Below are 27,075 nucleotides of genomic sequence, written 5' to 3'. Positions count from 1 at the left end.
TCCCCGAGCCACTTAGTTATCACTTTTGCCTTATGGCACGGTGCTCCATCGTGCTGGAAAATGCATTGTTCTTCACCAAACTGTTGTTGGATTGTTGGAAGAAGTTGCTGTTGGAAGGTGTTTTGGTACCATTCTTTATTCATGGATGTGTTTTTGGGCAGAATTGTGAGTGAGCCCACTCCCTTGGATGAGAAGCAACCCCACACATGAATGGTGTCAGGATGCTTTACTGTTGGCATGACACAGGACTGATGGTAGCGCTCCCCTTTTCTTCTCCGGACAAGCCTTTTTCCAGATGCCCCAAACAATCGGAAAGGGGCTTCATCTGAGAATATGACTTTGCCCCAGTCCTCAGCAGTCCATTCACTATACTTTCTGCAGAAGATCAATCTGTCCCTGATGTTTTTTTTGGAGAGAAGTGGCTTCTTTGCTGCCCTTCTTGACACCAGGCCATCTTCCAAAAGTCTTCGCTTCACTGTGCGTGCAGATGCGCTCACACCTGCCTGCTGCCATTCCTGAGCAAGCTCTGCACTGGTGGCACTCCGATCCCGCAGCTGAATTCTCTTAAGGAGACGATCCTGGCGCTTGTTGGACTTTCTTGGACGCCCTGAAGCCTTCTTTACAAGAATTGAACCTCTTTCCTTGATGATCCTATAAATTGTTGATTTAGGTGCAATCTTAGTAGCCACAATATCCTTGCCTGTGAATCCATTGTTATGCAATGCAATGATGGCTGCACGCGTTTCTTTGCAGGTCACCATGGTTAACAATGGAAGAACAATGATTTCAAGCATCACCCTCCTTTTAACATGTCAAGTCTGCCATTCTAACCCAATCAGCCTGACATAATGATCTCCAGCCTTGTGCTCGTCAACATTCTCACCTGAGTTAACAAGACGATTACTGAAATGATCTCAGCAGGTCCTTTAATGAAAGCAATGAAATGCAGTGGAAAGGTTTTTTTGGGATTAAGTTAATTTTCATGGCAAAGAAGGACTATGCAATTCATGTGATCACTCTTCATAACATTCTGGAGTATATGCAAATTGCTATTATAAAACTTAAGCAGCAACTTTTCCAATTTCCAATATTTATGTAATTTTTAATATATACATTTTTTTAAGTAAAAAGTATCGTATCGGTATCGGCGATACTGACCCTACATGTATTTGGTATCTGATTGATACCAAATTTTGCAGTATCGCCCACCACTAATGCAAATAACGTGAACTTTAAAGTTGAATCCAAATATCAAAGAGCACATTTATTCATCTATCAAGGCATGCATCCTTCAGCGGTGTGGCAGTTTTTGACTGCTCTGCTGTCAGCACAGACAAACCTGCTGAGAGAGAGGGACAGGATGCTGCTCGCCTTCATAGGGGCTGCCAAACGACGATACAACCGGTGTTCTGAAAGGATGTTCTCACAAACCATTTGTTTTTGAGCTATAAAGGCTGCTTGCCACAGGCTTGGAAAATATCCTTTATTTATTTCTTTTGGAAGAGACCAGAATGCAACTCTCATGGATAGAAGATGTGCTTCAAAATATATTTGTGAAATGCCTTTTTCTTTTCTTTTCTTTTTTTATTTTTGAAAAGAAAAACACAATACATCTTACCAGATCTTCTCAGTTTTAGTGGTAAGTGTTATTTGCTGCACACTGTTCATTATTAAACTAGTTGTTTTGATTATTAATGATTGGCCTATTAATTGACTGGTGCTCAGTGTTCCTTATTATCTTTATATTATTTAACTGTATAGTCCTGTAGAAAGTAGGCCTATTTGTTTCTAGGCACCTGAAAAAAGTCGAGTTTCTACTTTCTGAATAGATTTATTGTTATTTATCACGAAGTGTGTATTTTCAGAGTTGTCTCCCATTTCAACAAGATGAAGAGAAGTTCTTCTTTGAAGTCTTTCTGGACATCAGAGGTGGGTTATATCAGTTTATCAGGGCTCACAGTCATCCTGTCTGGTTTGATTCTCAATAGAATCACTGTGACTATGCAGATAGTCAATTTAAGTGAAAAAGTGAAAGTGACGTGTGGCCAAGTATGATTACCCATAATCGGAATTTGTGCTCTGTATTTAACCCATCCACACATTGGGCAGCCATTTTTGCTGCTGCACCTGGGGAGCAGTTGGGGTTTCAGTGCCGTGTTCAAGGGCACCTCAGTTGAGGGTAATGTGGGTGGAGGAGAGTGCTGTTCATTCACTCCCGCCTCCCACAATCCCTGCTGGTAGTAAGACTCAAATTTTTACAAGTCTGACTCTCTAACCATTAAGCCACAAATGCCCCCAAACTAAGTCAATAAAGTGGACCCTAAGATGTCTATCATTAGGTATTATATGAGATTTAAAAAAAACTTAAAACTAAAAAGAAATACCTTTATTTGATTTAATACTATTGTCACGGCTTACGCTGCTGGAAGGAACACGGTGCCGAAGGATAAACGAAACAAGGCTTTATTAAATCCAAGATAGGCATTATCCAAACATGGATCTCAGAGGAAGACACAGGTAACTAGCTAGTAACTGGAGGCAAGTGGCAAGTAACAAGTAACAAGTAGACCCGACAAAACAGAACTGAAAGGACAAGGCTTTTATACAAGGGATAATGGGGAAACACAGGTGGATGGAATCACTAAATTAACCGGGAAATAGAACACATGGAGAAATGAATAGACACACCTGGGAACTAATCAAACCACACACGGAAGACAGAAACTGGATCACAGGGGCAAAAACACACAAAATGAGTCCAGGTATGTGACAGTACTCCCCCCTCCCGGTAGGTGCGTCCTCGCACCGTAGAAACAACAAAGGGAGGCGTGGGTGGGAACTTGGGAGGAGGTTCCGGTGGAAGACAGCCTCCCAGGAGGGGGCCAGCAGACAGGGACCACAGAGGAAGGAGCCAGGGAGGAGACGACGGAGGGAGGAGCCAGGGAGGAGACAGGAGGGATCTGAAGCAGGAGGCACCCAGCAGGGCCCAGGCCATAGCCATAATGGCCCAAGGTGGGGCCGACGGTGGAAGGAGCCATGGAGGAGGAATGGTCGCCGACTCCAGGGACTCGACCCACGGCAACGGAGCAAGTGGAGGAGGAGCCCGAGGCGGAGACGGAGAGCCGAAGAGCCAGGGTGACGGGGAGGAGCCGGAGGTCCTAGGCGGAACTGATGGCTCTGGTGACTGACGCGGCGATGTGGATCCGGAAGGCCGCGGTGAGGCCAGAGTGACCGAGGACTGAGGTGTAGCCGAGGGGATGAAGGAGCCTGACGGAGCCGGAGGGACGGAGGGATGAGGTGAAGCCGGAGGAGTGGAGTCCCGAGGCATAGGATGGACGACGCCAGACCAAGGCGGAGCCGGAGGGACGAGGGAGCCAGGCAGAGCATGTGGACTGCCGGGCCACGGCGGAGAGGAAGGAGCTAGGAGCCATGGTGGAGCCGACGGGTCAACGGGCCGAGGCGGAGTCCAGGCCTCAGAGGCTGGAGACGGAGGTGAGGAAGATGCCGACCAAGGCGGCGCTGGAGGATGGCGGTCCCGCTGAGCTCGCACCACAATGATGGGAGGCTGAGGGCGAGCAGAGGGGCAGCCAGACGACAGCGGAGGAGGAGGCAGGAGTGGGTGGGAGGGTGGGAATTTCAGAGGAGCAGGCACTGGAGTGAGTTCTGGGGCTGGAGCCCTTCCTGGGCTTAACTGGAGTTCAGGAGCCCATCCTGGGTTTAACTGGGGGTCAGGAGCCCGTCCTTGGCTTAACTGGGGATCAGGAGCCCGTCCTGGGCTTAACGGAGGGTCAGGAGCCCGTCCTGGGCTTAACTGGGGGTCAGGAGCCCGTCCTGGGCTTAACGGAGGATCAGGAGCCCGTCCTGGGCTTAACGGGGGATCAGGAGCCCGTCCTGGGCTTAACGGAGGATCAGGAGCCCGTCCTGGGCTTAACGGGGGATCAGGAGCCCGTCCTGGGCTTAGCGGGGGATCAGGAGCCCGTCCTGGGCTTAGCGGGGGATCAGGAGCCCGTCCTGGGCTTAACGGGGGATCAGGAGCCCGTCCTGGGCTCAACGGGGGATCAGGAGCCCGTCCTGGGCTCAACGGAGGATCAGGAGCCCGTCCTGGGCTTAACGGGGGATCAGGAGCCCGTCCTGGGCTTAACGGGGGATCAGGAGCCCGTCCTGGGCTTAACGGAGGATCAGGAGCCCGTCCTGGGCTTAACGGGGGATCAGGCATAGGTGAATTGAAAACCCCCTAATTTTGACCCATTTGGCGCTCCGCATTTTGCTCCCTCGTGTTGGGCAGTGTCGCCGGCTCTCGCACATGGTGTGACGGGTTGCTCTCTGGCTCTCCGTCATCGGTGGGCTCGGGCTTATGCCCCGTACCGTGGGGAGATTGTAGGCTGGGCTCTGGGTCCAGAGTGGACCTGGCGAGATCCTCCATTGGGCAGACCGTGAGAGGTGACCCATTTCTCACCAGATTCCACTCTACAAACGCGGCGAAGTCCTCCCGAGGACCATCTTCGTTCGACAACGCTCTGCACTTGGAGTTCAGGCTGGCGTGATAGAAGCAGCAGAGCGCGCTGTCCGGGTAGCTGGTGGCATTAGCTAGCAGTAAAAACCGTCTGGTATGGTCCTCGAGAGAAAGTTCCTCCTGCTTCAGCAGGAGAAGGAGGAATTCGGGGCGATAGAGGGGATCCATGACACACTACGGAAAGAAAAAGACTGTGAAAAAACGGAAAACAAAACGGAGGGAAAACACGCAGTTTTTAACTTTTTGGTCGGGTCTTCTGTCACGGCTTACGCTGCTGGAAGGAACACGGAGCTGAAGGATAAACGAAACAAGGCTTTATTAAATCCAACATAGGCATTATCCAAACATGGATTTCAGAGGAAGACACAGGTAAGTAGCAAGTAACTGGTGGCAAGTGGCAAGTAACAAGTAGACCCGACAAAACAGAACTGAAAGGACAAGGCTTTTATACAAGGGATAATGGGGAAACACAGGTGGATGGAATCACTAAATTAACCGGGAAATAGAACACATGGAGAAATGAATAGACACACCTGGGAACTAATCAAACCACACACGGAAGACAGAAACTGGATCACAGGGGCAAAAACACACAAAATGAGTCCAGGTATGTGACAACTATATTATTATTATTATTATTATTATTATTATTATATGTTACTTTAATAGTAATTATGTCAGTATTAGCCTACACCTGTCTTCTGTGCTGTTCTAGACAGAGATCATGTTTTGGTGCAGATTAATTACCTTCTCTGTTTAATGCAGAGAGAATGGGACAATGTGAACCAGCAGGGCTTGTGCGGAACCAAATCCATGCCTGATCACCGTAAAGTTAAAAGAACATTTTCAGGGGTCCTTCAGCTTCCCCGTCTGTCCCGCCGACTCTCGGCTCAGGGAGATTCAGAGAACACACCCCACAAGGCCACCTTCTCCCTCATCATCCCCAATGGCCCGGAGTCTGATACTTTTCAAAGTTCATGGTAAGCTGCTCTTTTTGTTTTTATTTTACGAAAGGATTCTTAATTTTGGGTAATGACAACGTGCTTTGTACAGTTTGCGAAGAATGAGGAAAATCTTGTTTATAATCTTCTTTTGTAAACAAGCAGGTCTACATGTAAAGAGTTTGATGAACTTTATAATAAAACAGATTTTAGTTGATAACGTAATACCACATGAGTCCTAGGGTTGCTAACCGTTCTGTATAATAATAACATGATTATTAATCATGAGCCCAACATCCAGCAATGCAGGAAAATATGCAATCTACCTGAGAGAAGATGTCTTTACTACTGCTACTGCTACTGCTAAAGTTAATGTTGTTAAAAAGAGAAGGGAAAAAAGGCAAATTTTTTATATTTTAACTTGGTGTATTCTTAAACTTGGACCTCATTATTGAAGCACAAATTTAAGCACCGAAAGCAGCCCACACTCTGAGTCTCTTTAAGTAAACAATTTTTTTTAATGAAATGAATTGAATGAAAAAATGCATTTTCATTCATTCATAGGCTATATAGTTGCAATAACATTTTAGTTCAAAATTCTGCCATTGTTTATAAAGAAGTGCTTTATTGACTGGCATTTCAGTCCCTTGTTTTCCTATAAGGAATCACAATTGTCCCTTAATATCCTTTACTGATGTTGGCAACCTCACACATGACCATTTGTCGTGTACCTGTTTTCAAAATAGTGGCTCCATGTCAGCTAGTTTAGACGGAGTACTCACTGTTGTGTATCTTGTTTTGTGACTAAGCCATAAAACTTTGATTTTTTTTTTAATGAAATGTACAGTGAGCTACGTCAGTACTGTAATAATAGTTGTTACATGTCTGTATATACTTCAATTTAGCAGTGCTTCAAATTGAGGTTTTGCATGGAGACAGAAGAGGACGCTATTGTTCCCTAAAGACCAGAAAAATAACTCTGACAAGAAAACAGCCGAGACAAAAAGTCATACACAGATTTCGTAAATGTGCAGTTACACATGAACTTTGAACACATTAAGATGTTTTTTTTTTCAGATAACTTGTAATATTGAGATTTCAAAGTGATATCTTTGATATTGATATTAAATAATAATAATAATAATTATAATTATAAATAGCTACAAACTGTAAGTTTTGTTTATTCTGCCAGAAAATGTTAACAATGCCTAGGATTAAAACTTGATGCATTTTACATAAAATGTATTTAAAATGTCTAAACTGTCACACTTAAAAAGTCTGAATGTCATTGCATGGATAACAAAATACCAATCCAAGCAAAATAAATAAACCCAAAGGGTAACCACAGGTGTAGTTTCTCACCTTGGCTATAAAAATTATTCACTTATGTCTGATGAGACATGCATTAATTCATTTTTAGGAAAAATAAAATAAAACCATAAACTTTTAAACAGTATAGGCTTTATTGTTTTAAAAAATGAAAACCAAAAAAAAAAAATCTAATTAAGAGTTTTAAGTTCATTCTAATGTTTTGTAATGCAACAGACATTTTTAAGTGTCTCTAAAGTATTCAAAACCTTTTTTTGGGGTCACTGCATGCATATTGTTTTTGCATACACAACTCATCCAGCAGTCAAAGGATCACAGGGAACCTTTTCCCCTCTGATAATCAAAGCCCATGGGGCCTGTGATAGAGGGCCATCGTGACATGAGCCATGCTCTCTGTCTGACTTTATCTGACTTTGCTTTTTATAGTCAGAGCTTTCATGTGACTTCTCCTGGTAAACCTAGAGCATGTGAAAGGCACACGCATTTCTTGGAGGAAATCTGAACGCCGTGATCAGCTCTGCGTTGAGCCGCTGGTGCGTTGGCTTTTCTGCGCGCCAGGGGACTGGAAAAGGAAGTCATTATAAACCAGTAAACACTGGACCTTGCACACTAATAGGCTTAATGTGGAGGTGGGGCCACTTAGAGAGCACTATCATGGAGTCCTCTCATTGTAAATCACACTGCCATATTTAGTCTGTTGGAGGGAAGTCTTCCTAGTTATGTAAACAAAGCGAGTTCACGAGGGGAGATGTTCCATCGCTATGATGGCTGGCTCCATTAATGCGCCTGTGATCTCTGAATCAAGGCTGGATTTCTCAGCTCTACTGAAGGGTAAGAGGTGTAGATTGTGGTTTTTGTTTTGAGTGAGCGACCCATGCCACGAATAGACACTTGTTCTGCCAGTTGTGAAGACATAGGATCTCTGCTGTCATGAGCGACATGCTCTCAGAGAGTTCGGAAGAGGAGAGACCTCAGAGGCCCTCGCATCTCAAGCTGAAGGGGAGCTCTCCCACCAGCTCCCCCAGAATGTCTCCACGGGACTCTCCTCGGAGTTCACCCCGCAACTCGCCTCTGCTCTTCCGCAGGCTGATGATGAACCGCAGCATTGCTTTGCAGAGGCGCTTCACTTTGGCTCACACTCCCAGGTAGGATCCAAATCGATCTGAATTGTTCATTTAGTCCTTACTCGGAGGCTTGGCTTCAAAAACACACAGGAGTCTTGTGGCACAGGCATCTACGTAACAACACATCACAAGGCAAATTTTGTGGCTGCTTGAGACATTTGCCCCCCCCGTTTGTATTGATGCTAACACTTGTAACTTACAATGATAATCACTATAATCAAGGAGGTGGTTTGTCTGCTGTTTGGAAGCATAAAAAGATGTCTTTGTTTGGGTGGATGTCTTGACCTGAAGTAGTTATTGGGAACTTATCTTAACAGCAATCAAATGACCTGCTTTTTATCCATGTAGTTATACCGGTTGTGTCTGTTAAGCCTGGTAAAATCCAAACAGGTAGTAAAATGAACTCGGTTCATATTAGCTGTAAACTTTCTGAGACAACTGGTTTTATTGATGTCAGTCATCGAAAATCAGCAATTATAATATTCACATAGTTTGAATCACATTATTCTTCACTTTCAGTGTTTTGTGTAAAGACAGTGTTCAGTGTAAAAAAAAAAGAAGAAATAATTTAATTAAACTGATTAAAATTATATTTTACAAAATATTTCTATTTCAAATAAATGCTGTTTTTAAACATTTTATCCTTTGAAGAACCTTGAAAAAATATATACCGTTTCCATAGAAATATTAAGCAGCTCAACTGTTTTCATCATTGCTTTTAAGAATTGTTTCTTGAGCATCCAATCAACATATTAATATGAATTCTGAAGGACCATGTGACACTGAAGACTGGAGCAATGATGCAGAAAATTCAGCTTTGCATCACGGGAATAAATTACATTTAAAATATATTAAAATGGAAAACACTATTAAATTATTTTAATTTGTAATAATACAGAAGTTGTAGTTTCGATCAAATAAATGCAAATAAAGGTTTTGGTGCATTCAGCAAAATAACATAACAATAAATAATAAATTACACTATAAAATGATGATCACTAATTTGGCTTCCAGCAATGCGGTATAAATCTATACATGCACTTAACCCCCCCTTAACCCCACCCCCCGAAAAAGAAAAAAAACACACATATAATGCAGAACAAAGCCTGTTAAAAATCCTTAAAACTGGCCTTTTGGAAGCCAGTGCCAAAGTGCTTCTCTGACGCCTGTGCCTTTGACATGTTACAGCCTCTGTTTTGAGCTGTTTTTGTGTCCAAGATTTGAGGAAGTCAGAGGCTGACAACACTGTAAACATCCCCAGCCATGCACGCACACGCAATAAACGTTGAGAAATAATTAGCAGAGCTCAGAGGAGGTGTTATACTAAAACTGTGAAATAGGCATTACTTCAAATATTTATGAGCTGCTTACAGTTATCAAGTATTTTGCCAATAAGAGAACCGTAAACTCAGAAGTTGTTTACTGGAGAATAAAACTGCAAGAGAGCCGTTTCAGCTGAAATGTTTAAACACATTGTTGTCACCGTGTTCATGTCAGCTGGTTTGTGTGATGTGAGTGGAAAGAGTCAACCTGTCGTCTGTCTAATGGACTCTAAAGCAGTTCTCTTGGCTCGGTGAACAGTGGAAGTCCACACAGGTCAAATGTGACTTTTAATGCTGAAAAGATCTTTCTTGTGTGTGTCAAGGATTTGGGAGAAAGGCTGTTGGAGAATTATGACAGGATAGAACGATTAAACAAGCCATATCTGTCAGAATACTCTCCACTAGAGATGAAGCAAATCGGAGAAAGAGACTTTATTTAACATTTAGTGTCAGGAACTTTAAAGTGTTTTTAACAGAATAGTACAGGGTTATAATAACAAGATCTGATTGCTCAATGAAGTCCTTCCACGGAGCGGTAACATATCTTCAGGAGATTTCCTGGTTCTTAAAAGTGCATATTGCAGGTTTAAAAAAAATCGAATTAATAAATAACCTTGTACGAAAATACCATATGAATCGGTAATGCACGATTTGAAAATGTTTTACAAGACGTGAAGGCACAAAATTAGAAGAAAAAGGGATTGTTTCCTCACAGTTCTCAAAAACCGCTTTTTTCTAACATCGTGTCATATTGCGTCACGAGAGGGAGTCGTGTGCCGCACTCTGCGGACTCGATCAGTGTGTTTTTGGTAGATATTTTATTTAAATTTATCATCGTCATGGTAAATTATTGTGTTTATGGAGGTTGCACTAAAGACGGCACTTCACGAATGCACCTGCTTCGAGAAACGCGATGGTGTGTAACTTAGTCAGGGCCGTCGCTAGTGGGGTGAAAGGTGGTGACGATTATACGGGCCCACGGCTGAGGGAGGGGTGGGGGGAGGGGCAGACTAAAAAGATGATCAGGACAGTTGACGGGCCACTGCTGCTCATCGTCACGAAAGCTTATATTTTTCACGTGTTTTTTAAGCATTACCATTACCACTAAAGCATCCAAACACAAGACGCAGAAAAGCTGAACGGAGTAGCTGGTTACTCGCGCGCTGTGTTCGGTGCGCACGAGAGAGAGAGCCGCGTATCACGGACAGCGACACTGAAACGAGCTCTCTACTGCGAAGTTGTCCTCGAAGTCCCTTCTGCACCCGAACGAACAAATACAAATCGCAGTTTGAACAAACAAAAAGATGTGAAAGAGCCCAATTCAGCACCACGGTATTCAGGTGTTCAGGGCTCACGCAGAGAAAGGTGTCTCAAAACACTTGAACATGGAGTTTGCCTCTTTTTGCTCTTGTGCCGACAAATACATACAAAATATGTCAAAATACCCGCCTTGTAAAATATGCTCGAAAAAACTGTCAGTTATTTCTTAAGTGAAAGTAAACCATTGAGGAAAAAAATCTGATGTGTATTAGATTCATCCTCTCTTAAAGTGACCGTGCCTAATTTAGCTACTAATCCAAGAAAATGAAAGAAAATCACTCACTACTCTTGACTGAATTACTTTGTAGTTTTAATAAGAATTAATGCACAGTCAAACCAAAAATTATTCAGACACCAGATATAATTTTATATATATATATATATATATTAAGCGATCTGTGACATAATATACCCAAAGAATCTTCATACAGTGAACTACTAGTGAAATTGATTCTTTTGTTGTAACTATCTATCTATCTATCTATCTATCTATCTATCTATCTATCTATCTATCTATCTATCTTTTTATCTATCTATCTATCTATCTATCTATCTATCTATCTCTATATATGTATATATGTATATATATATATATATATATATATATAAAATTGGGACCAAAAATTATTCAGCACCTTATAAAGCACCATTTATTGCTTCTGTTTTATTTTTTTATTTTTTTTTCTGAATAGCTAATGCAACGTTTTACACCACAGTCTGAACAAAATTAAGCATTGCTTGGTAATTGGTCAACAAAGTATTGATAATTGTGTAAATATTGTCATAATAACAGTTGTCTGTAGTTTTGGTTGATTGTAATCCATTACATACATTTCTATCAAAGTTATGACATTATCAAGATGAATTTGTTCTGAACCAGTTTAAGTTCTTGTCATATTTTATAACCATTTTACAAGCGATAACAAATAAACTGTAATAATGTGAGAAATGTTGATGGTGTTTGAATAAATTTTGGTTTGATTGTATATTTAATTTTTACATTGAAGACTATCCAGTGCTATTTTACATTTAATTATTCGGTTTCTGTATCTGGACACCTACAAGCTTAAAAAAAAACGTAAACATTGTGTAAATAGCAAAATGAACGAACATACAAATTAAACAATTTCAAACAGGGCCCACTGTTACAACCTTCACCGGGGCCCCGCAAACCCCAGCTACGGCCCTGAACTTAGTGGTCTCATTACACCGGAGGATTATCATCCCGGCGATATGATGTAGTTCAACATGGGATACCGAAGCAAGAATTGAATGAGACTCCGAGCTGATGCACACGGCACCTTCGTCGGGTCCCGGTCCGTCTGTGGTTCGGCCGCCGGCGGGAGACATGATGCTCATGGATCCAACAGAGATGCTGCTCCACAAAAACGTCGACTGTGCACTGTAAGTCTTGTTTTTAAACATGTGTTACCTACTGTAACAATAAAAACTCCATAATCATCGGGAAGAAGGAGGTGGGAACCGGCGGACAATCAAATAAAGACTTTAATAACAAAACAAACACGCAACAGCCCCTCGTGGACGACTGTCGCGCACAAATAAAAATCAAAACACAAACTAAAACCCAGGCCTGGTCCTGGTCCTGATAAATTGTCATCGCTCCAGTTTTATATCCTTCCACCTCCTTCGTGGGACTCGAGACCGGTGGGTCGAACAGGTGTCGCTCATCTCCAATCACTCCACCGGCCTCGCTCCTGTTCCCACGTCTCTCGGCCCCGCCCCACTCGTCACATACCCGCATCGCCCCTCGCAGGCCGGGGGGTACTCCCGAGAGTGCGCTCTACTACCCCCCCCTTCTGGGGGGACCGCTCACAGTGACCTGCGGGAACCTGGGGGTAGGACAGATGAGGTGAGAGAAAAGGAGATGGAAGGAGGAGCGACAGAGACGAGAGAGGGGAGAGAGGAGAAAAAAAAAATCCGGTTCCCAGACGCACTGCTGCTCGGCCCTCCACCAGCTGGGTGATCTCCTCCGTGTTGCCTGGCGGTGGCACTGGACGGCCCTCGGCGGACGGCACGACACTCCTCCGAAGCCCGGTGGACGGCGACGGCTCCTCCGATTTTGGGCAGCCGGCAGGAGTCCCCCGTTCCGTGCCCCTCCGGATGCCTTCACGGAGGCAGCAGGCTCCGGCCCCCTGGCGAATGGCGCCGACTTCTCCGCTCCCTCACAGATGGCAGCCCCCCTCCACATCACGGGCGGCCGGCAGCGAGCTCGCCCGTCCCCGGCAACTCACTCCAGGCCACCGCCACGAGCGTCCATGGCGGCACACTCCCTCGCCTGCTCGATGGCACCGCGGATTCACCACAACGGCGAGGGATCTTCAGCAGCGCTTCCCTCCTTCTCCAGGGTTTCGGCACCACTGTAACAATTAAAACCTTCGTAATCATCGGCAAGAAGGAGGCGGGAATCGGCGTACAATCAACTAAAGACTTTAATAACAAAACAAACACAAAACAGCGCAACAGCCCCTCGCGGAAGACTGTCGCACACAAATAAAAATCAAAACACAAACTAAAATCCAGGCCTGGTCCTCTCTCGTCCTTCACTGTCGTCGCTCCAGTTTTATATCCTTCCACCTCCTTCGTGGGACTCGAGACCGGTGGGTCAAACAGGTGTCGCTCATCTCCAATCACTCCACCGGCCTCGCTCCTGTTCCCACGTCTCTCGGCCCCGCCCCACTCGTCACACCTACTAAATCAGTTAAAATAATAAAATTAATGAGACTTTACAATAGCTTGTAAGCATTAGCAATAATGTTATGTACGTTACCATGTAAAAAAGTTACCATATGAGAAGGCATAGCTGGTAGGTTAACCTCAGTTTGCTAATATAACCATCAAGTCTAGTTACAGCTTAGTGACATTGTTTGCACATCTAATTGTTTTTTATTTATTTTTTTATTTTTTTTGTAATGTAGTGTTTATAAGGCTTTGGGAGACATTGCAAGTAAAGAGGGAGTGTGAAGATGATCTGAAGCAGTGGAGGCCAGCTGTTATTAACCACCTCTACTGGACTGCAGCTTCCGCTCCTAATGGAGATGTAGATGTGATGGACGCCATGTGGAAAAGCAGGGTCAGCAGTGAATGTGATCTAAACTTGTGCTTGCTTTTCCCAACATATGCATCAGGCCTCATGGAGTCTCTGAGAGAGGAATACTGAGGTCACCACAGGCTCCAGGAGAACACATCACTGTCTTGTCCTCCACTACACCTGCTCCTCTTTCCAGATCCCTCCAGAGGATCAACAAGATGAGGCTGTTGTTGTGCATCTAGCACGGCATTCACCATTTAAAACACGGTGACATCACAGTTGTTATTTATATTAACAGTTGCAACGTTGTGTTTTGAGTTGGGTATTAACAGTGCTAGGAAATAATATTTGTTTATTTAGTGCTGTATAAATAAAACTGAATTCATTTAACCATAAATGTAGATCTGCTTGATATTTATCTGATGTAAACTTCATAAACAAGTTTTTATGCAGTAGGACAATTTGTGATTGTGATCATTTTTAATTGATTGTCACCAAAATGGGGCCATACAAAACCTTTATAAAGTCCTCCTTCCTTTGGAAACTGTCTAATAATGGCTGACACAACACATGCAGGTAAGGCCTTCCTGATCTGCTTGCTCAGAATGCCATAGGCCCAGCAGACAACTTGCCTGTATGCTGTCCAAATGTCTTATACCAATGGCATCAAAAAGTGTGACTTACAGGTAGTTTGTAATTGAAAAACAAATCTTTTTCTCCTCACACAACTCAATTTGTGGGGAACTTGACTCTGTGGGGAAGTCATGGCCTAGTGGTTAGAGAGTTTGACTCCTAACCCTAAGGTTGTGGGTTCGAGTCTTGGGCCAGCAATACCACGACTGAGGTGTCCTTGAGCAAGGCTCTGAACCCCAAGTGCTCCCTGGGCGCCGCAGCATAAATGGCTGCCCACTGCTCCAGGTGTGTGTTCAGGGGGTGTGTGTGTGAACTTTGGATGGGTTAAATGCAGAGTGCGAATTCTGTGTATGGGTCACCATACTTGGCTGTGTCACTTCACTAAATTTGTCTTATCTAAACATTGTTCTGTCTAATCCTGGCATGTCCCTGCTCTCTTGGCTGCATAGCAGGCTCATAATTGTATCTGTGGTCCATCATAAGTGTAAATAAACACTTAATTTCCTCACCATCTGAACTGTCTTTGCGATCCATTGTTTTCCTATGGACCGCACTCCCTCTCATTGCGTCACTTCCAGTTTTTCAGATGCGGAAGTAAAAGTCTCTCACAAAAACTATTCCAGAAGCCTTAATAGCGTATTTTAAAGCATAGTTTAATGAAAATCTAGTTCCTAGATTATTTTTCAATACATCGACTCACTGGCTCTCTAATCTGGAATATGCACTTTAATTTCAGATGTTCACCGGAGATTAACGAATCTCACTGTGACGAGTGGGGCGGGGCCGAGGGACATGGGAGCGAGGCCGGGGGAGTGATTGGAGATGAACTACACCTGTTCATCCCACCGGTCTCGAGGCCCATGGAGGAGATGGAAGGATATAAAACTGGAGCGACGACAGTGAAGGACGAGAGAGGACCAGGCCTGGGCTTTTAGTTGTGTTTTGGTTTTTATTTTATGCGCACCAGTCGTCCGTGAGGGGCTGGTGCGCTGTTTTGTGTTTATTTTATTATTAAAATGTTTTTGATTGTCCGCCGGTTCCCGCCTCCTTCTTCCGGATGAATATGAAGGTTGATATCGTTACAGTGGTGCCGAAACCCGGGAGAAGGAGGGACGCGCTGCTGAAGATCCCTCGCCGCTGTGGTGAATCCGCGGTGCCATCGAGCTGGCGAGGAGTGTGCCGCCATGGACGCTCGAGGCGGTGGACTGGAGCGAGTTGCCGGGGACGGGCGAGCTCGCTACCGGCCGCCCACGATGTGGAGAGACGGCTGCCGTCCGTGAGGGAGCGGAGGAGTCGGCGCCGTTCGCCAGGTGGCCGGAGCCTGCTGCCTCCGCCGGAACGGGGAGGAGCAGGGAACGGGGGACTCCTGCCGGCTGCCCAAAACCGGAGGAGCCGTCGCCGTCCACCGGGCGGCGGAGGAGTGTCGTGCCGTCCGCCGAGGGCCGTCCAGTGCCACCGCCAGGCACCGCGGAGGAGATCACCCAGCTGGTGGAGGGCCGAGCAGCGGTGCGTCTGGGAACCGGAATTTTTTTTTTTTTTTTTTTCCTCTCTCCCCTCTCTCGTCTCTGTCGCTCCTCCTTCCATCTCCTTTTCTCTCGCCTCGCCTGTCCTACCCCCAGGTTCCCGCAGGTCCCCGGGAGCGGCCCCCCCGGAGGGAGGGGGGGGGGGGAGTAGAGCGCAGTCTCGGGAGTACCCCCCGGCCTGCGAGGGGCGATGGGGGTATGTGACGAGTGGGGCGGGGCCGAGGGACATGGGAGCGAGGCCGGGGGAGTGATTGGAGATGAACTACACCTGTTCGTCCCACCGGTCTCGAGGCCCATGGAGGAGATGGAAGGATATAAAACTGGAGCGACGACAGTGAAGGACGAGAGAGGACCAGGCCTGGGCTTTTAGTTGTGTTTTGGTTTTTATTTTATGCGCACCAGTCGTCCGTGAGGGGCTGGTGCGCTGTTTTGTGTTTATTTTGTTATTAAAATGTTTTTGATTGTCCGCCGGTTCCCGCCTCCTTCTTCCGGATGAATATGAAGGTTGATATCGTTACAGTGGTGCCGAAGCCCGGGAGAAGGAGGGACGCGCTGCTGAAGATCCCTCGCCGCTGTGGTGAATCCGCGGTGCCATCGAGCTGGCGAGGAGTGTGCCGCCATGGACGCTCGAGGCGGTGGACTGGAGCGAGTTGCCGGGGACGGGCGAGCTCGCTACCGGCCGCCCACGATGTGGAGAGACGGCTGCCGTCCGTGAGGGAGCGGAGGAGTCGGCGCCGTTCGCCAGGTGGCCGGAGCCTGCTGCCTCCGCCGGAACGGGGAGGAGCAGGGAACGGGGGACTCCTGCCGGCTGCCCAAAACCGGAGGAGCCGTCGCCGTCCACCGGGCGGCGGAGGAGTGTCGTGCCGTCCGCCGAGGGCCGTCCAGTGCCACCGCCAGGCACCGCGGAGGAGATCACCCAGCTGGTGGAGGGCCGAGCAGCGGTGCGTCTGGGAACCGGAATTTTTTTTTTTTTTTTTTTCCTCTCTCCCCTCTCTCGTCTCTGTCGCTCCTCCTTCCATCTCCTTTTCTCTCGCCTCGCCTGTCCTACCCCCAGGTTCCCGCAGGTCCCCGGGAGCGGCCCCCCCGGAGGGAGGGGGGGGGGGAGTAGAGCGCAGTCTCGGGAGTACCCCCCGGCCTGCGAGGGGCGATGGGGGTATGTGACGAGTGGGGCGGGGCCGAGGGACATGGGAGCGAGGCCGGGGGAGTGATTGGAGATGAACTACACCTGTTCGTCCCACCGGTCTCGAGGCCCATGGAGGAGATGGAAGGATATAAAACTGGAGCGACGACAGTGAAGGACGAGAGAGGACCAGGCCTGGGCTTTTAGTTGTGTTTTGGTTTTTATTTTATGCGCACCAGTCGTCCGTGAGGGGCTGGTGCGCTGTTTTGTGTTTATTTTATTATTAAAATGTTTTTGATTGTCCGCCGGTTCCCGCCTCCTTCTTCCGGATGAATATGAAGGTTGATATCGTTACACTCACATTGGCAAATATTTTGACCCATGAATCCCTCAATATTTTGCGAGCTTTTTCTTATACTACGCTGCACTCACAAAGCATGTGAGTTCTGTGAAGTAACATAATCTGAACTGTGGGTATTTTAGAGAAGAAATGTAACTTCCCCTTGTTTATTTACTAAACGTTTTTGACAACCAGAATACAACCGGGTGCGGCTTTGTAACAGCTTCCTCTGCTTTAACAACTTTCCAGAGATGCTCCATGTGTTTTGGATCCAGAACTTGTGTGTAAGGTTGCTTATCTGCCTCTCAAGACTGTTTTGTAAACATAAACAATTCCCAGCCAATGGATGAACTGATAAAATGTTTACTTTGAATGCAACGCAATTTGGATGAAAGCATCTGCCAAATGCAAAATATGATTTGATGCAAAACTTCAGTGATGCACAACAACCTGAGTTCAAGTGCCAGCACTGGCCCTCATGCTCCCTTATCCTCGCCTCACCCATAAACAAATCAACTACAACTTTGACTCTTCTCTCCTCCTGCCACCTACAGGTTGCCAAATCATCTGCATTTATGAAAGTAAAATGTGAAGTCAACTGCTTAAGTTTGAAGGAGCCTATTTTATCTTATTTTTTAGGTGGAAAATATATATTTTTGTCCACTAGAGTGGCTGGTCTCCATGATTTTGCCAAGTAAGACATGTTCCTGGATCAACATCTTTTGTTGATCCTGGATCAACATTATTGTCCAAAAATTCAGACTTAACCCAATCCCCACCCCTAAACCTAACCCATAATTTATTATAAAATCAGAGAGAAATGATAGCTTATTAACAAGGGTGTAGAAGCACCTAATCCTGATTGTAAGCCTAAAACTGACATTTCCTAAAAAGTTATATCTCAACTCTGATTGGTTGATTGAAATGTTGTTTCAGGATCCACTGTCAACACAACAACACAAACCACTGTCATCTTCATTAATGTAAAGACTACACATGTTTTATATTCTAAACAGATTAAGCTGCAAACATTATTCCTGTCATAATTCTTTACACACACACACACACAAATAAAAAAAATAAGAACAAATAAAATAAATTATTTGATTGATTGATTGATTGATTGATTGATTGATTGATTGATTGATTGATTGCAAAGTACACAAAGTTGAGTTTAGGATGTTGAGCCGCTGTGTGTACTTACTACCCCCCTCTATGTATTGGATTTAGTCGCACACTGTGCCATTATTTCGCTGCAGGCAGGTTCCAGTTAGTGTTGCATTTGGAAACAAGCCAGTGATGTGCAGAACTAAGGATGGTACTTTTAGTACACTTGAAGACGGTAAAGCACCAAGTTGCAGATGTTGAGCCTCATCTCACTCAGGACACACTACCACAATCCGACCCATGAAAAATACCTTATATACACATGCACCAGTGCTACAGAGTTTCTCTCTCTGCGTCCCTCTCTGCGTCCCTCTCTCCCCCTTTCCTCCACCCTCTATCTTTCTGTCTCTCTCTCTCTCTCTATCAAAGGCTGGTTGTTTCAGGCTAGAGTTTAGTTTCAGGGCTTTGGATTCAGAGAATGGCACCAGGAGGCTGGATGGGACGGCACACTCTGTGGAGCATCTGATGGGATTATGAGCCTCTCACCTCCATTTCGGAGCTTTTCCCCACAGATTTTCAGACTTTTATGCAACTGATAAAATATCAGCAAATAACATCTGATGTTTAGGAGCAAACTTTTTTGTTAGGCAATTTTTTCCCCGTTATTCTCTTCCTTTAAGGACTTTGTGGGATTCAGCAAGGCAAACTTAAGAGTGTTGTGATTTCCCAATGACTTTCATCCAGGACTTGGTGCACTGCACAGGCTATTGTGGGCCTTTATGCTGGTGATATAGTGGATTTTTAAAGTTAATGTCAAGTTCCCAGAGTTCCGGCTGAACTCTGTTGGATTTTTGTTCATCAGCACTATGTTTCTCAGCGGATGGAGACACTGGGCACATAACAGACATGAGATGAGAGAACACATCTTCTGAGGTGTTTGTTTTAGTTCTGACACATCCTTGCTGTCCACAATCAGACACACTTCCTGAGTTTTAACTATAGCATTCAAAAGTTAGTGTAATCCTCTCTCACGATGAGTAAAGACATTCGTTTCCCCAGGAAGGCAATGCAGATGAGCTATTCAACGCGGCGACACTCATGCATTGGGTATGTATAAGCAACAAAAGCAGCAATTATTAAATCAATATTTATTTTCACCATAATTTGAGTTGGTTATGTGCTAAACTCAGTTCTAAAGCTTCATTTATTAGATTTTAGTGATTAAATAATGACGTCGGTGGAACTTTTTTTGTTTGTTTAGCAAAAAACTTTTTTTGAGCAGGTTCTCTGAGCAAAAAAATACCTTTGTCTATGTCTAATGTCATTGTCCCATGTTCTTGCTGTGTTGATGAGCACTTGGACAATTTGAGATAACTACAGAATGAAATTTACACTGTGTGAATATGTTGTTTTTTTCAGTGCTCTGTTCTGGCAGGTTTTTCTCGTGTAAGAATGTCTTGAAGCAAACCAGTCCACTGGATTTCTGACATCACTAACATAAGCTCTGAAATGATAAGTGCACCTTCTAGTGGAGAGAGCTGCTCTGGAGTTATTCAGACCTCCCTCTTCCTCTGCAAGCACTGTTATACATAGTATGAGAGTGTTAAAGTAGGCAGAGGGCAGCGCTGGCTGTTATGTGATGTGTTGTGTAGCTGCTATAGCTGTGGCCTGGACAGCCTGAGGTGGAGAATCAATGGTTTAGCCAGTGTCTGTTGCTGTTCGACTGTAGCGGGAAGGCAGAGTCACAATGGGTAGACACACTACCTTAAACACACAGTAACCTCTGTACTATCCAGAATAATGTAAATTATGAGTGAGTTACGCTCTGGTACTCTTTATGCAATATGTTTAAAATTATCATATTCTAACACACATGCACAGTAGATGTCACTCTACATGTTGTGAGACTGATTACAAAAAGAGCTCTTTCCAAACATGCTAAAGAAAGTTAGCCTACCAATCAAAAGTTTAGGGTCAGTAAGATGTTTCTCTCTCTCTCTCTCTCTCTCTCTCTCTCTCTCTCAGCAAGAACACTTAAATGGATAAAAAAATGACAATAAAGAAAATGCTACAAAATATTTCTATTTCATATAAATGCTGTTCTTTTGAACTTTCTCTTCATCAGAGTCATGTTATTCGTGTTATGCATGATTAGTTGAAGATCACAGTCAAGACACCAGGGGCGGACTGGGACCAAAAAGTGGCCCTGGACTTTCTGGCCCACAGCAGCCCACAGAAGCCCACCACATCATAACGCATCCGCCCCTGTTTTGATGTCATTTATTAATTTAATATTTAAGTAAACAGTTTGGGGATTTTAACCAATAGGGCAAGTGATCCTCCATTGAAACAAACAAAACAAAAAAAACCTGTGTGCAGCAGCTGTTCATTTAGCAAGTCCATGTGAGCGATACATAACCCCTCTCTCCCGGGCCACCACACCACACCACACCACCACCGCCACCACACCTCGCACTTGCTCCGAGTGGGCCTCGAACAAGGGTCTCCGTTACATCATCACGACACAAACATTCTCCTGTAACTCACACTCTACATTCAGTTAACAGATCCAAACGAATCATGCATTAAAAATAGAAGTTTATAAACTCAAACGATAGCTTTATGTGCTTTACAGATGAACTTGAAGTCTTTATTCATTCGAGATGTTCAATAATAGATAATCTTTGGCTCGGTAATAAGTTCATGATCCGATTTGTGAACAGATGATTCTTTTGAGTCAATCTTTTAAAATAGGCTAATCATTTATTTTGTGGAACGAAACCAGTGTGGAAACCAATGGTTCACAAACCAGATAGATCTGAGGTACAGGGCTCGTAAAATCGCTAGCCAGACGTCCCGGGGCTATTGTGTTTTTCAGTCGGGCTCCAAAATATATCCCCGCCCTGCCCGATGGGATATCGTGAATAGTGATGTAAAGTTCATAACTTGATTCGCGTTGTTCACTCACTTGAAAGGGTGAAACGGATCGTAGTTGATCATTTGCACTTGTTTCTAAATCTTGACGATTCAAGCTTTTAAACAATTCACGCGCGTTTGGTGCTTAAGCGCACTTGTTCAAAGCACACGCTGAGAGCAGCATTTCAGACAATGCGCGTTCACAGAATTAATTCATCTTTTGCGTATCATAACTCCTGAATGAACAAAAACACACAAAATTATCTCAAAATAATTGTCTCTGCAAGTATTCTCGTAAACGCAGTCGTTTATGTTTTAAGTGAACGTATACAGTAGCCTACTGCACAGAGAAATTTGCTGCACTGGATAAATCGCTCTCTCTGTAAATTCGACGACGTGAAAGGGGGCGTGTTTCAAGATACGCAAGACACGTAGACCAAACTAAACAGGGAGGGAGGGCAAAACACTCACATGCATGCAAACAAAACACACTCCTTGCACAATCGAACTCACTCATCCATTTGCCTAGAAAAGAGATGTAATATTATGATTTCCGTTATTTAAAAAATATGTATATATTTGTGTACCGGGTGGGCCGGCTCACATTGGCCAGCGGCCCACCGGGAAAAGTCCCAGTGCTCCAGATGGCCAGTCCGCCCCTGCTTCCAGTACACAGAGACAACAACATACTGACAGACAAAAAAAAACTTTGCAAATAAATAGGTGTATAAACAATTGTGCTATAAATAATAATGGAATAGAATTGAGTTAGATGCAGGGATGTACTAGGATAGAGGGATAAATAAATGTGAGGTTATTGCACATTTATATTGTATAAGTGGGAGACATTTTACTGTTCATGAGGTAGGTTGCCTGGGGCAAGAAACCGTTCTTGTGCCTGACTGTTCTGGTATTTGCGGTTCTCAAGCGCAAAAGTTCAAAGATGGGGTAAATTGGATGTGAGGGATCCAGAGTGAATTTCTGAGCCCTTTTACTCACTCTGGATGTATAGAGTTCTTGAAGGGTGGGCAGGGGAGTACCAATAATCATTTCAGCAGTCCAAACCGTTCTCTGTAGTCTTCTGATGTCTGATTTTGTAGCTGAACCAAACCAGACAGTTATTGAAGTGCACAGGACAGACTCAATGACGGCTGAGTAGAACTGTTTCAGCAACTCCTGTGGCAGGTTAAACTTCCTCAGCTGGCAAGGGAGTACAACCTTTGTTGGGCCTTTTTCACAATGGAGTCGATGTGATTGTCCCACTTAAGGTCCTGAGAGATGGTGGTTCCCAGGAATCTGAATGACTCCACTGCAGCCAGGGCTGGACTGGGACAAAAAATCGGCCCGGGCATTTTTGCCCAGACCGGCCCACTACATGATTATAAACACCACCCATCTTTGCACGCCCTTAATTATATGCATACCAACTCCTATTCATTAAAACCACTAATGCCATGTAATGAGTGAGTATAGGAACGAGTGAGAGTTAACAGATGAAATAAGTCAAAATGTTATATTTATTAATACAGCTGAACTATACTCCACAGCGGTGAATCCTAAAACAAGCTATAAGCGGCTCTGGCATAGCGATACCAGTGTTTTTCTTACAGGATTTTTGTTAAAACTATGGTGGTGTGTCGTCGGTCCTTCTAGGGGGGTTCGGGGGCATGCCCCCCATGAGAAAATTTTGTGCATTTTAATGTTAAATTCATTAATCTGGTGCACTTTGAGAGTTCAAAATTAAAAGCTCCAACCCATATTCAGTGTGCAAATTAAACAAAGAAAAATCCAAACCTCTTTTAGTTACAGTGTCTATTTACATTACACCTATACATAATAATAGTTATAATATTAATCCAATGACAGTAATAGCCATATTTTGTAAAACAAATGCACAAAAAAATAAAGGAAACTTTCTTAATTAGTTGTACCAATTTCTATACTTGAAAGAGATAAGCACATGATCTTTTATTTTGACGCAAACTGCATCAAGCTTTTATTTTGGCGGAAAACATGGTTTACAAACGCCTCTTATTAAATTTCTAGTGAATTGCGGTAATCGTCAACTATGCAGATGTGGAAATAATCTACACTCATGACATGGCCTAAGTGTTTTGAAAGTAGTTATGCTTAGCGCAGGCTCTACACTTTCTCATCTCTCTCCTGATCCTCCGTCCACACTATCATCATCTGCCACAGGAGCTGATGAAGGTCAGAAAACATATATTTTGACACAGTTTACAGTGTCTGCTTTAAGGGCCTGGTTCTATTTTTTCACGCTATTTATCTGCACACTCCTTGCGTTTCTTCTCCATCTTTTTTTACAGATATACACTGACACTGCTACCGCTTGCTCACTCGTTTAAAGTTGTGATTGGGCCAGCCCAGTGTCAATCAAGAAAAGAGCCAATGGGCCGCTGATCTACATGTTTCATGGGCTGGTCTGTCAGAAAAAAAAAACTAACACTGACTTTGACCAATGCATTACACCGGCACAAACCCAGCGCCGCCAATTAAACAAAACAAAACGAATGGGCCGCCGATGTACAAATTTTATGGGCCGTTTAAAAAAAAAAAAAAAAAAAAAAAAAAAAGTATGAGTATGAGATATATCGGCCCACAAGGCACGTCGGCCCGCCGGGCAAATGCCCGGTATGCCCAATGGCCAGTCCAGCCATGCAAGACACCAGTGATCACAGCTGCTATGTGCAGTGATTTTATTGCTAATTCTGAGCAGTATTTACCTCTTGTAAAGCAGATTCGTTTGAGCCTCTTTGAAACACTGCCTTCAATCTGTGGCTCTCTGGACCTGTCACAACTCTGCACAGCGTATCACAGAGTTACACTGTTTACAAGAGAGTCTTTTCATTTAGAGACAACACTCTTACTCTCCGCGTGATTCAGACAAAGCTGTGACTTGTTTCCTAGATGCGTATCACAACAATAGCCAATTAAAGCAGAGCAAGCAGTGTTGTAGAGCATCAGCATCAAAATAGAGGACTGGATATTTATACACACAGCTATAATAATGGTATTTAACGATTGATAGAAATGTAATTCTTTATTTTATGCATGTTTGGTGTGTTTATGTAGCATTTACGCCGTTATGACCAATAGGAGTCGCCAGTGTGCAGTGTGTCAAATTTTGCGAAGTTGGTTGATTCAGAGTTTCTCACCAACTGAGAGATTTTTTTTTTTGTTGAATTAAATTATTCAACTTCATTCAACCCTTAGTTCCAGTCAGAGGTGGGTAGTAACGAGTTACATTTACTTCGTTACATTTACTTGAGTAATTTTTTGGGGTAACGAATACTTTTCGGAGTATATTTAAAGATGGGTACTTTATACTCTTACTTGAGTAAATTTTTGGGGGAAAATCTGTACTTTTACTTCGTTACTTTGGGCGACGCTCCTCTCGTTACTTTATCTTAATGCAATAAATGTTAGGTGCTTCAGTTTATTCCAAACGCGCCGTCTACTTTTCTCTGGGCAATGAGCGATGCCCTTTCGCGAATGATTCATTCTTTTGAGTCAATTCTGTTCAAAGGCTTGATCAAACCAATTGGCAAACGAGTGAATTGGTTCATGAATCAGTTTGAATGAGTCGTTCAGTTCCCTGCCGCACGCGCTGAGCGTCTGAAGTGGTTCACTCGGAGTTGTAACGTTTAAGAACAGAAAGAGCGTTGAAAACGTGTGAATTGAAATCTGCAAAGGCTATTATTTGCTAGCGATGGAGATCCTTATTAGATGAACACCGCGTGTGCTGTCTACTGTTTAACAGGTAATAACTTGGGCTACATTCGATTACAGTACACGATACCACTGACATTAGTTTGTTGTACGTGTGTGGCTTATAACAGAGGGGAGTCAAGTTGAATGCAGCTTCCAAAAGACAAGAAATAGCCGATTAAGATTTTATTAATTTTAATACAATCACACCGGCGTGAGTACGTTCAGCAAGTCATATAGTCAGCTGCTAAATTCAGATCTGTGATCGCTTGCTGGCGCTGAGCCAGAGATAGATGCGTTCATGCAGCGCTGCGCATTATAACCAATCACACATGATTCTTTTGAGCTTATTAAAGCATTGGCCAATCAGAGGTGTTCCGATGAGTCATCGCTAAAATTCCGGTTCTTCCTTCACTCGCTCACTGACTGAATACCTCTTTCTGGCGAATTCTCTCGTCAGAAACAACAAAGTGCAGATGTTTGTACGAATCTTTAATTAAATATTGATTTCACAGTGTTAACAGTTTCAGTGATTTTAATGGGAGTTTCTGAGAGTGATTGAAATCTAGACTGTCTGTGAAAATTATCTTTAATAATGTAAATGTTATTTGCTCTCTTTCTGAACAATGAAAGATTAGTAGCAATATTTATATCACATTAACTTTCAATGTTAAATTCACATTTAATATAAAGTCAGTCATATTAAAAATATGTTATGGTATGACACCTATATCTGTTACTTAAGTAAACAGACAGGGTTTTATAATAAATTACATAAATTGGAGTAAAGGCTGATGAAATATATACATTTATACACGCACACATACATTACATACATTTTATCTATATATCTAAATAAAAATAGGCTCAGTATATATGACCCAAAGTAACTAGTAACTAACTACTTGAGTAGATTTTTTATCCGATACTCTTTTACTCTTACTCAAGTAACTATTCAAGACTAGTACTTTTACTTTTACTTGAGTAAATATTTCTAGAAGTACTTTTACTTTTACTTGAGTACAGTTTTTGGGTACTCTACCCACCTCTGGTTCCAGTTATGTTTAGTTTTTCAGCGCAGCTTTCTACAAGTTGCATTGTTACGCCATTGTTTGAGTGAGTCACTGAATCATTCTTTCAACTGATACATTCAAAACAGTGATTCATTCAGGAACGTTTGTTGCTCAGAAATGCAGAGGCTCTGTGGGGGATTTGTTTGGACCTATTTTCATTGGCAACACAAAAACAGACAATGCAACACTAATACTAAAATGTAAGTTACTCAATAGTATTGTTGTATAAAAACAAATATCCCAATTGTGACTATTTTTAAGATATTTGGTTTAGCTTCGACTGCACTTGAGTATTGCTGCTATGTGAGTACAAAAGATGACAAGCAATTGTACTAAAAAAAAAAAAAAAAAAAACTACAACTACGAAAAAGGTTTTTCTTTGCATTTTTGAAAAGTTTCACGTAGGCTACAGACACAACATTGTCCCCAAAATAGATTTTTACGTCTTAAAACATTTTTATGTTAAAAACAAACAAATACTTTCTAGCAACACATTTTTTTTTCTTCTTCAGCTTCAAGTTTTTAGGAACACCAATTACACATAAAACAATAGAAAAGCAGCACAATGGAGTACAAATGTCCAATGGCCACTGTCTGAGAATGTTAACCTGAGCTAAAATTCAGAATGACTTGAATAATATTAGGTATATTTTGCATTGTATCTCAGACTGTTCTCATGGTAGTTGCTGCATCTTCATTGCACTGCCTCAGCAAATAACTTTGACACCACACACTAGAGTAGAACCTTAAAGAGAAAGTCAAGTGAGGTGAACCAATCACAGGACAACAGTGTCAGTATCCAGCGGACCCAAAAATAAAAGCTCAGAGCTCCGAATAGTCGATAGGCGCTGATGCTGTGACTGGAGTCGCTGTGCGTCACTGTTCTGCTCCATATTTTCAGCATGGCTGCTTTCCACAAAAACTCCCACTGCGCATCGATCTCTCAGCCTCTCCCACTAATGACGGGAACCCTGCCAACCCGTCTGCTATTTCTCTATTAGAAACGAGTAATCTAATCTAATTTACTTTATTATTA

At 43.6% G+C, this 27,075-nt stretch overlaps 1 protein-coding gene across 3 annotated transcripts in view; it reads left to right on the top strand.

Moving 5' to 3' along the window:
• Positions 1-7,532: 7,532 nt before the first annotated feature.
• The window catches only part of LOC132154950 (cAMP-specific 3',5'-cyclic phosphodiesterase 4C-like), a 44,970-nt gene continuing 25,427 nt past the window's right edge, over positions 7,533-27,075 (top strand). For 2 of the 3 annotated variants that reach the window (XM_059563693.1, XM_059563692.1), the window contains exon 1: positions 7,533-7,928. In XM_059563693.1, coding sequence (XP_059419676.1) covers positions 7,714-7,928 — 215 coding nt within the window. In that variant the 5' untranslated portion in view covers positions 7,533-7,713. Of the gene's footprint in view, positions 7,929-18,776; positions 19,429-27,075 lie in introns of those variants that run through there. The other variant, XM_059563694.1, reaches the window with a different exon arrangement.

The sequence above is a fragment of the Carassius carassius genome, chromosome 12, assembly GCF_963082965.1.
Source record: "Carassius carassius chromosome 12, fCarCar2.1, whole genome shotgun sequence".
Lineage (NCBI taxonomy): Eukaryota > Metazoa > Chordata > Actinopteri > Cypriniformes > Cyprinidae > Carassius > Carassius carassius.
The sequence above is the reverse complement of the archived record's forward strand: the minus strand, read 5'-3'. Positions and strand labels throughout refer to the sequence as shown.